The sequence below is a fragment of the Aulonocara stuartgranti genome (assembly GCF_965226115.1).
Source record: "Aulonocara stuartgranti genome assembly, chromosome: 13".
NCBI classification, from domain to species: domain Eukaryota; kingdom Metazoa; phylum Chordata; class Actinopteri; order Cichliformes; family Cichlidae; genus Aulonocara; species Aulonocara stuartgranti.
In genome coordinates this window covers 193,944-204,938 of record NC_138949.1, presented here as the reverse complement: position 1 = coordinate 204,938, position 10,995 = coordinate 193,944, and the positions used below count along the sequence as shown (strand labels likewise).

Here is a 10,995-nt window from a genome sequence, read left to right as displayed (position 1 = left end):
ATTAACCCTGAATGGGCCGTCATACAGCGGCCGCAGCGGTGTCCTGTGGGCATCGTGCCTGACAAAAACAAACTTAGCAGTCTCTAAAGTCTTTGGAACAAAGGTGTCAGGCACGCAATGGTGCACCGGACCAGGAACCCGAAGCGAGTGCAAAAGCGGGTTGAGAGATAGCACCGATGGATCGAAGCAGGGAGGAGGATTTTTGGACAAGAATTCTCCAGGCACGCAGAGGGGCTGACCAAACACTAGCTCAGCTGGGGAAGCGCTGAGATCCTCCTTAACCGCAGAGCGCAGCCCAAGCAAAACCCACGGGAGGCGGTCAACCCAATTGCCATCCTTTAAGGAGGCGCGAAAAGCAGCCTTAAGCGACCGTGGGAACCGTTCACACATCCCATTAGCTTGCGGGTTGTATGCAGTTGTGCGGTGGACTTTAGCCCCCAGTCCATCAGCCATGGCTGACCAAAGCTCGGAAATGAACTGGAAGCCTCTGTCTGACGTAATGTCCGCGGGTGGGCCGAAACGCGAGACCCAGCTTGACAAAAACGCCTTGGCCACCACTGCTGCGGTAGCGGACGCCAGGGGGACCGCCTCCGGCCACCTGGTGGTCCGCTCAACAACAGTCAAAAGGTGCGTAAAACCTTGTGACTGTGGCAGAGGACCCACCAGATCGACATGCACATGATCGAAACGTTTGCCGGGTATGAAGAACGGCTCCAGGGGCGCCTTGGTGTGTTTATGAACCTTCGCACGCTGGCAGGGAATGCACGCCAACGCCCATTCCTTAACAGATTTGCGAAGGCCTGGCCAAACAAATTTAGAGCTGACCAGTTTAACAGAGGCCCGGACCCCTGGATGAGAGAGAGCATGTACCGAGTCAAAAACTTGACGACGCCAGGAAGCGGGAACCACTGGGTGAGGGCAGCCGGTGGAAACGTCACAGACGAGGAGGGGGCCACCGTCCTGCACGGGTCTGTCCTCTAGTATGAGGCCCGTCTGGGTGGATTTAAGCGTGAGGATGTCCGGGTCACCGCTCTGATCGGCAGCCATGGCGGAGTAGTCTATGCCGAGAAAGACGGGAGAAACCAGCGCACGGGACAAACAGTCATCCACATGATTGGATTTACCAGCCACGTGCCGAATGTGCGTGGTAAACTCAGAAATGGCTGCCAACTGGCGCTGCTGGCGTGCACTCCATGGATCAGAAACCTTGGACATGGCAAACGTCAAGGGTTTGTGGTCCACGTATGCGGTAAAGTGACGACCCTCGAGAAAAAAACGGAAATGACGAGTCGCCAGGTGGAGCGCCAGTAGCTCCCTGTCAAAAACGCTGTAATTGCGTTCGCTGTCACGTAGCGTACGGCTGAAAAAGGCGAGCGGTTGCCAGACACCCGAGATTCGCTGTTCCAGCACCGCACCCACCGCTATGTCCGATGCATCGGTGGTCAACGCAATCGGCGCTGAGGGGGATGGGTGGGCCAGAAGGGCAGCATTAGCTAACACTGACTTAGCATCAGAAAACACTTGGATGCTTTCCGGAAACCAGTCAACGGAGTCATTAGCTTTCTTACCTTTTAACGCCCCATAAAGGGGCTTCAGCAGATGTGCCGCTCTGGGGAGAAAACGGTTGTAAAAATTCACCATCCCCAAAAATTCCTGCAGTGCCTTAACAGTCGTGGGACGCGGAAATTCCGAAACAGCTCGGACTTTGTCAGGCAACGGAACCGCGCCCTCGGCGGAAATACGGTGCCCAAGAAAATTGAGAACGGGCAACCCAAACTGGCATTTAGACGGATTAATAATCAGTCCATGCTCCGCCAAACGCTGAAAAACCTGCCGCAGATGGAACATGTGCTGCTCCTTCGAGCTGCTGGCCACCAGTATATCATCAAGATATACAAAAACAAAGGGCAGCCCGCGCAAGACCGAGTCCATCAACCACTGGAAGGTTTGGGCGGCACCTTTCAGGCCAAACGGCATGCGCAGAAACTCGAAAAGGCCGAAAGGTGTAATCACGGCGGTTTTGGGGACATCCTCCGCGCGCACGGGAACCTGGTGATATCCCCGTACCAAATCGATCTTCGAAAAAACCGAAGTCCCCGCAAGATGGGCGGAAAAATCTTGGATGTGGGGAATGGGATAATGATCGTTCTCTGTGACATTATTACGACGACGGAAATCCCCACAAGGTCGCCACCGACCATCAGATTTAGGCACCATGTGTAACGGAGAAGCCCAGGCACTGTTCGAACGCTGCACAATGCCCAGACGCTCCATGGTGGCAAATTCTTCCCGAGCGACAGCCAGTTTGGCAGGGTCGAGGCGGCGCGCGCGCGCGAACACCGGGGGCCCTACTGTAGTTATGTAATGCTCCACCCCATGCTTCGTCACCGTGCTCGAGAAAGTGGGGACAGAGAGTGAGGGAAACTCAGAAAGCAAACACTGAAAAACGTCACCCGAATCTACTGAGTTAGCATGCACCACAGGCTGAGCACCCCGAGTCAAACAGGGTAATGAGGAAAATGACACAGCATCAATTAAACGTCTGTTAGCCACATCAACCAGTAGTCCGTGAGCACAAAGAAAATCAGCGCCTATTATAGGCACAGAGCTAGCAGCAACAACAAAGTTCCACTGAAAGTCACGGTCGTGAAAGCAAACAGTCACCAACCTTTCACCGAAGGTTTTGATGGGAGAGCCATTAGCCGCTGTTAGCAATGGCCCGCAGCCCTTAGCTAGCCTGTCCGAGCCAGCCGGGGGAAGAAGGCTCTTCTGTGAGCCGGAGTCCACCAGGAAACGCCTCCCCGAGCGTGAGTCCTCTAAGAAAAGCAGCCTTTCCTTGTTGCCAGCGGTCGCGGCTGCTACAGAGCGCTGACATGCCCGTTTCCCTGGGTCTGGAAACTGCAAGGCGGGAGGCAGCGCCGTGCCTTCGCTCCAAAACGCTGGTGATTAAAACAAAGCCCCTTTCCGCGGTGCCGCCGTGCAGCGATTCCGGCCACCGTGGACGAGTCAGAGGGCCCCTGGAGCATCGGTGAGGGGGCGGGGGAAAACGCTGGTGAGTCCTGAACAATCGCCTGGACGCCGAAAGTCCTGGTAGCCAGGAGGATGCGATCCGCCTCTTCCGCAAGGGAGCGGTAATCCTTCATGGCCAATAGCGGGGAGTTGGCAAGGCCAGCGCGCACTGGAGCCGGCAGCTGTCGGAGAAAGAGGTGGGTGAAGAGAAATCCTCCGTCATCCGCGCCCAGCAAGGACAGCATGCTCTCCATGAGCTCAAGAGCGGTGCCGTCGCCCAGGCCCGCGAGGGAAAGGAGTTTCTCGGCTCGCTCAGCATCAGAGAGGGAGTAACGCCGCAGCAGCAGCGCCTTGAGGGCGGCGTACTTGCCTTGGGCTGGGGGGTCCCGGAGGAGAGTCATCACGCGGCGGGTTGACGGCGGGTCAAGTGAGGCCACCACATGGTGGTATTTAGTATCGTCGGCTGAAACTCCACGAAGAGCAAACTGAGCACGAATGTGCACGAACCATGAAGGAGGATCGTGAAGCCAAAAATCCGGCAATTTAAGCGCCACAGCAAACGCAGCCATTGGCGGAGGTGAAAGTCCGGCGGCAGCCGATGCTTCCAGGCCGGAGCTGGCTTCGTCGTCGAGCCTTAGCATGTTCGCTACAGGGGTCACCAATGTGGAGGTATGTAATAACGACAGGAGAGGTCTCAGTGTTTCACTCCAACTTTATTAACTGACTCTCAGAACTTCACATATAGTGAGCGCCAAAATCTCCACCCCAACACTTCCCTTCAAGTGTGAGTGGAGCCACCTGGTGGTCCGGCACAGTATCATTATTTTCAGCTCAACCTCACGTGTTTGAATTTAGTTGTTTTTTCATTGACATACTGTGTTAACACAACTGATATGAAATCACACAAAGAACTTAAAATCCTAGAAGTTTGTTTTTTTTACTGCAAAAACCACAGACATGTTGACTAAATAATTTTTATAACTTAAAATGCTAAATAAATAAATAAATAAATAAATAAATAAATAAATAAATAAATAAATAAATAAATTGTACATTTTGAAAACTTATGCACACATTTTGTAAACACAATTTGTAAACACATTTGGCCACAACTATTTAAAAATATTACTAAAACTAACACGAGAGAACAATCAGGTTTTGCAATAAGATGCCCCACAAATTATGTGTGCCAGTAAAAAAAAATAAAAATTTGTCCACCACAAGACAGGAGAACAGCACAGGGATAAACATGCAGGCCTGACAGCAGGAGGTGTATCACTCCGCTGGGTTTCTACCTGCACACTACAAAGTGCCTTTGTGAATTCATTAGTGCCCTCACTGACACACAAAACAAATCAACTGTTGCGGAGTATAGCATGGTGGAAAAGAATGGAGAGAATCCCCCACTAAACTTTTGGGTTGGCATTACTTTAGTTTTTTTGTATTAATTGCATGCTTTGGTGTTTTTGTGTGTGTTTGGTGTGAGGTGGGAGTGGAGATTCTCTAGTCCAGCTGCCAGTTATTTGGAGTCGAGTACAGGGAGCAGCTGATTGGGAAGGATTGAAGCCCTTCTCTATAAAGGGGAGAGGAAACGGGAAGGGGGGTTGTTGTTTTTTTAGTAGGACACTGGTGCAGCAGGGAAGCCTCTGAGACTCCAGGATGAAGTGTGCACATTTTAAGGGAATGGATTTTTAACCTGGCCTGGTTTTGCTTTTAAAATAATCCAAGGATGTTGGGGGGAGGACTCATTTTAATTAGGATTTGTGTGGCTCTGCTGGGATTAAAAACACTGGATTGGAGACTCTCTGTGCCCATGGAAAGGAAACTGGCCAAGTTTTTTTTCCTCTTTATTTATAGAGTTTTTACATGTAAGTTGACATATCAGGCCCAATAAAGCAAGTACCAACCAATACAAAGACATATCTCAATACAGATTAGCCCATTAAAATTTGGATGATAACAATAAAACAAATAAAAGAAAAATAAAGAAAAAAAAAGGAAAAAGGGAAAAAAACAAACGATGTCAAATATTAATGCCAGACTCGACCGTGAGAACTTAACATTTCCTCTGAGTCTGAATTTTATTTTCTCCATTTTTAAAAAGAACATAACATCTTCCAGCCAACATGATCGGGCTGGAGGGTGAGGAGCTTTCCAAGACAGCAAAATTCTACGGTGTGCCAGCAGTGAAGTGAAAGCGATAACATCCAGCTGCTTACAACTAAGGTTTAGGCTGGCATCTTCAGAAACACCAAAAATGGCAACTAATGGGCATGGTTTGAGCGTAACGCTCAAACCATGAGAAAGCACTTCAAAAAAAATAGTCCAGTATAACTGAAGTGTCGGCCAGGCAAAAAACATATGAGTTAAATCACAGGTCAGGAATGCCGGGGTATATTTTAGATAGTCTAGATCTTGAGAAGTGTAATCTGTATACAGTCTTAAACTGAATAAGAGAGAGTCTTGCACATGAGGCTAAGGTATGAATTTTGTCAATTACTTTGTCCCAGTAACCTTCCCCAAGCTTTTTTTTTCCCTTTCTCTCTTTAAAAAAAAAAAAAAAAAATGCATTTATCGATCACCTGGATCACCTGTTGAGAAAGAAAAAAGAAAACAAGCAGAAGAGAACAAGAGTAATAGAATAAACAACATCACAATGATATATGGGAATATGACAGTAAATACTAAATATTACACATTATTGTGCAGCACATAAGATCAACAGAACACAGTGTGCTTTGAGGTAGGAGCCAAAAAGGGTGTATTTTGTGGGTGTGATCACCCGTGTGTACACCTGTGAGCATGGACGCGCTTGTTTTTTGTTTTTTTAAAAGGTTCCTTCATGTAATGATCTGCTAGAGGGTGTGGGGGGGCCACAGCCCCGTCCTCCAGGGCATGAAGCAGGTATGGAGGAGATCAAAACTCCAGACATCCAGAGGCCCACAGAACACAAGAGACCAAGGAAGACCAACAGAGGGGCAGCCGCGCCACTGTCCCAGAAAGAGCTGAGGAGAGCCCCAGATGAGAGCTCACTTAGCAGCCGCGGAGCAGAAGCCAGGGGGGGTTGCAGTGACGCGCCCGTGAGCTCCGCCGGCAGCCAGCTGTGCCTGAGTGACCGAGCCCCAGGCCGAGAGGCCGGGGGCACCCCACCTCTGAATTGGCCCGAGCGAGCCCCAGGCTCCAGGCCCCAATAAGCGGCCGCCAAGGAGTGAGCCGGTGTGTACCTGGACGCCCACCCCCAGACACAAAGAACCACCACCAACGCACCGATGTCTGAGGGAGTCCGCCACTGGCAGGGGAAAAACCAAAATAACCACCGGGTTGAGTCAAACGATGATTTCAATGATCACACGCGTGGGAGATGGACACCGTACGCAGACAGCATTAGATCTCAAAATGGTGGAGCATTGATCAAACTCTTATAGCCTCTAGTGGCCCCCACCTAATCATAAAAGCCTAAACATTCACATGCTTTCTCTCACACGGCGCCTAAGCTACGACCTTGGCTCCCTGTTTATCTGCTCCTGCTGAGATGGGGCAGAAAACTCCAGTATATTCTGTTCTCTTCTAATCAGACAAATAAGGCGATGACTTTCTGCGAACAGTATTTCTTATAACTCAGCAGTATAATGCATCATAAAACAATATCATTCATTCACAATAAATCAGCAGTCTAATGTAATGCAAATCAGTTTAACAGATGCAATAGTTACACTGTTAGACATTTTATTGTATTTTTACATTAACTTACTGGCAACACTATTGCCAGTAAGTTACTGTAATTACTGATCTACAGTATCTTTACTGTTGTGATGTTTTACAGTTCAACCACTTTACTGTAAACATATATTACAGTATAACAGTTTTACTGTAAACGTGGTTTACAGTTAGAAAGACTTACCGTGATTAAGTTTTATAGTATCACTGTACTGCAAATGTGGTTTATGGTATAACACTGTAATTGTGTACAGTATAATTTGTTTAGACTGTAATTGTGTTTTACAGCATATAAAATAATATTAACATTCATATTCAATATAAGAACATTTACAAAAAACAATATAATTCAATAAAGTAGTCTCAGAATAGTGAATTAAACCAACATTTATTGTTGATATTTTTTTTAACAAGAAAAACATTTTTCAACTGAATAAAAACAATGTCAATAACCAAAATAAATAGAAGCGTACATGAAAACTACACAGTCCTTCACCTTTCTGTGTCTGATTTTTTTAAGGAAAACAGTTTTTCATTCCACTAAAAACAGGACAAACCCACCAGCATGAACATTAAATAAACTATTACAATTGTAAAACAAAAATCATTTACAAAATGTAATAATTATCAGTGGGTCCCAGGAAATAGAATGTGACATGGGATTTAGATTTCCGTTACCAGGATGGTCGGGTTCAGCGTAGTCTTTATCACCACCTGTCAAAGACACATCATCAATATTCATGTTTGCTCAGGTTATTCACTTGTTCACATCTGTCTGAGATCATTCATACTGTTGTATGGATGTGTGTACAGTATGTATATAATTATCAGCTATGTAAAAGATATTATCATCTCTGTATTCTTACCTAGTTGGAAGTCCTCCATTCAAACTCAGAGAGCCGCTGGAGGAAGGTGGTGATCCGAGGGCTGATGCTTGTAACCTTCCTCTTTACGACACGACCTGTCTTGCGGCTTGTACCAAGTTTTGCAGGGCATTTTGTTCCCATGTCTGGATTGATCCTCACAAAGAACCTTTTAACGGAAAAAAGGCTGCTTTAATTTCAAAATTAAAACATACATTACAGCAATCACCAATATGTTTCTGCAACTGTAGTCAAGCTAGAGTTGGGCGATATAAGATTTTTTCATATCACAATATGTTTTTTTCATTTCAGGCGATAACGATATCTATCACGATATAAGCCAAATAACTATATTTGTAAGATTTAAATGTGCCGTTGCTCACAAGTAAAATGTGAAATAATCAGCAGCTTGTTTTTATTTAAATATTTATTTCCCATAATAAGTTCAACAGGGTAGATGTACTTAAGGAACATGAGACTTTTTCAGATAAATAAAGGCAAATATTACAAACTACACAAAAGGCAGCCGCTAAAGCGTTTAAGTTTCAAAATAGAACAAACAAAACAGACTAAATTGTCAATTCCACTTAGAAACAAAATATTAATTCTAAAAATAAATCTTAGTTTGTTTTACAGAAGAACAGACAAAACTAACTTTTGTCAATATCAAATAAACTGAGAACTAAAAGGAAATTCTCAATCTCTCCTTGTTGTATAGCTGAGCTTTTCAAACAGTTGTAACAGTTACTTTAGTCTGACAAAAGCCGAATGATGAATTAGCGCTTCCAGTCAGAGACTGAGGCTACGTCCACACGTACACGGGTATTTTTGAAAACGGAGATTTTCCGTTTTCGTTTTAAAAAATAATCTCGTCCACACGTAAAGGCAGAAATGAAGGAAAACGCTGCTATGAACATGCCAAAGCAGCAGGTGGCGCTAGATTCCTAACCGTGCAGAAATGTTGGCCAATCAGAAGTCTAGAAGCCTCGGTGGGAAAAAGTAAACAAAGCTGGGGCATAGAAGCAGAACAGAGTCGTATGTGTGGACGGACAGTAACTGTGTGTATATGTAAGCATTTAAACACTGCAGAGAGTAGAATTAACAGTAACAGTATTGTAGAAATTCATTTCACCGAAACAATAACGTGGCGCACAGTGTGACGCATGCACCAGTTTATTGTATTTCCAGACTTGCTTTCGGCACAATTTACAGTGCACGCTACTCTGTTTTTTGTCAGACTTGAAATAGCCGAAATACCTTCACACTACGGAACTTCTTTGGCTCTTCCGTTCGACAATCTCTCCGACGCTGCGGCTGTGATTGGTTCGGCTCTGCGCTACTTAATTTGGATTGGCTGACCTTTTTTTTTTTTTTTAAGAGGACAAGAGCGGCGAGGTCTATCGCGATAGTTTAATTTCTCTATCGAGTAAAAGTTATATCGCGATACATATCGTTATCGTTCTATCGCCCAGCTCTAAGTCAAGCTATCACATATATTTCATTCTTAAATGGTGTAAGCTTTAATGGTGTAAAGTATTTACCTCTGTATCATCTCCAGTGTGATGGACGCTGACTCCTGATACTCAAGGTTGAAAACGTAGTATGACGTAAAGAATACAGCAAGGGTGCTGGCAAAGTCATGCATCTGCTCAGGCTCATAAAATGCCTTGCCCTCCAAACTGATCATCCAGCGGCTTGCAGACATGAAATTATTCCCTAAAAACAGACAAGAGTCCAATAAGACAATGTGCTCACCCTTACAAATAAGGTTTCCACAAGAATGCTGGATAGCAGGCCTCACACTGTACAAAAATAGAATCCACACGGTTTGCTGCTATTTCTCTTATTATTTATTATGTAATGAAAATTATGATCAATTACAGGAAAAAACTGCCTAATGTTTTGGCATTTTGGCCTGTGCTGAAATGTTAGGCTGTTTTTTCCTGTTGGTCATTGTGTATAATAAATAATAAGAGAAACAGCAGCAAACTGTGTGTATTCTATTTTTATACAATGTAAAACAGACAAACCCCTGTTAAGTAAGTTGTTGTGGGTACAAATACCACAATAATTACATAGATTTTTTACAAAAATATTACAAGAGGATTGAAACTATTTACTTACCAAGCGCTATTACCCTTGGTGTGATGGGTAAGGTCATCTCTCTCTCAACAGACATCTTGGTGGAAAAAGCCTTTAAAACACAAAAGGAACTGATTTGAATGATGATACCCAAAATCATTGAAATATTTTTCCTTTGTTTATGTTGACAGTATTGAGAGTTCATGTGTAAAATTTTAAATATAATTACGTCAGCCAAGATGAAGATTGAGTCCTCTTTTTCTTGGAAGTACTTCATCAGAAGAAGGATGGCTGCTGTGGCGATCTGGTTGTGGTTCAGCTTTGCACTGTGCACTCAAGTAGCAGATGTTCAATCTCCTTGTTCCACTGAAGTCTCTGGCTTGCAATGCACCACACTGGGCGGGAAAAGACAGAGAGACAATTGTTAATTTAATGTTGCATTTATTTAACCCTTGAAAAATATATTTACATAAGTAAATAAAAGGGAAAAAAACACACAACCCATCTTTTCCAGAATAATTCAGCTAATGAGCTATTTCGGCCAAGCTAACACCGATTTTAAGCCCCCCCTCCCCCCCACACACAAAAAATATATATGCTCTTAAAAATTAATAAACGAGTATGTTAGGTAGGAGAGTCCTTTGTATTACCTTATGACGTCCCGTTTGCAGTTTCCACACAGAGGTCCAACAATAACGAGGTGCAAAATCTTTTGTCCTGTCGAGCATATCGTAACGAAGAGTTAACAAAGTTGGCCTGTCTTTCCTCTCCTGTCAATCACTGGATCACAGGTCATGTCAGTCAGGATATGGAGTGGTGGTTGGTAGAGGTAGGTGGTAGAGGTAGGTGGGTGGGCGGGGCCAGCATGCATTCAGTGTGTGTTTCACTAAGTTGGGTTGACTAGTTCCCAGAAGAGTTCTGTACATGTTGCATGTTCAGTAAATGAGCAATTCAGTTACTGCTCGACTGAGAAGCCGCCGCCAAATTATTACAATATTCTCCACTGAATGAAGTTCGCCTTTCTGCGTCTTTTTAAAATAACTTTATTCACTACTTGTCACGAGTACAAAATTACACAAAAACAGACAGCAGCAACAACCTAAGTGAAATCCAACAACAGAATAGTGGCAAGTAAAAAAATTAACAAAAGGAAGTGTGAATGTTGTTCAGGGTTAATCAGAGATAAGTGATGGAGATGCAGCAATGTGAATTCTGCTTTTTTTATTTGTAGTTAACCTTATAGTCTTTACATATGAATGGAAGTCAATTAAGAAAACACAGAATTTTGGGAGAGATTTGGAGAACCTTGCTTTATAAAATTTCC

The 10,995-nt window shown here is 44.6% G+C and overlaps 1 protein-coding gene across 2 annotated transcripts; it reads right to left on the bottom strand.

Annotated features, from left to right (window-relative positions):
- Positions 1-7,133: 7,133 nt before the first annotated feature.
- On the bottom strand, positions 7,134-10,512 carry LOC309719823 (uncharacterized protein). Of its 2 annotated transcripts, none has more exons than XR_014280331.1 (6): positions 10,322-10,512; positions 9,901-10,066; positions 9,727-9,783; positions 9,131-9,305; positions 7,593-7,758; positions 7,134-7,440 (listed from the first exon to the last, which is right to left on the bottom strand). XR_014280331.1 is itself a non-coding variant. In XM_082556205.1 (6 exons), the coding sequence occupies exons 2-5, from the start codon at positions 9,946-9,948 to the stop codon at positions 7,593-7,595; spliced, it is 459 nt and encodes a 152-aa protein (XP_082412331.1). In that variant the 5' UTR covers positions 9,949-10,066; positions 10,322-10,512; the 3' UTR covers positions 7,134-7,440. The 2 variants fall into 2 exon arrangements, 1 of the variants encoding a protein (XP_082412331.1); XM_082556205.1 differs by having other exon boundaries at positions 9,714-9,783.
- Between the last annotated feature and the right edge of the window lie 483 nt (positions 10,513-10,995).

Coding starts and splice junctions, on each gene's coding strand:
- LOC309719823 (XM_082556205.1), bottom strand. CDS start 9,948: ATGAAGTACTTCCAAGAAAAAGAGGACTCAATCTTCATCTTGGCTGAC. Junction 9,306..9,713: donor ACCAAGGGTAATAGCGCTTG/GTAAGTAAATAG, acceptor GTCTGTTTTTAG/GGAATAATTTCATGTCTGCA. Junction 7,759..9,130: donor ACACTGGAGATGATACAGAG/GTAAATACTTTA, acceptor TTCCGTTAAAAG/GTTCTTTGTGAGGATCAATC.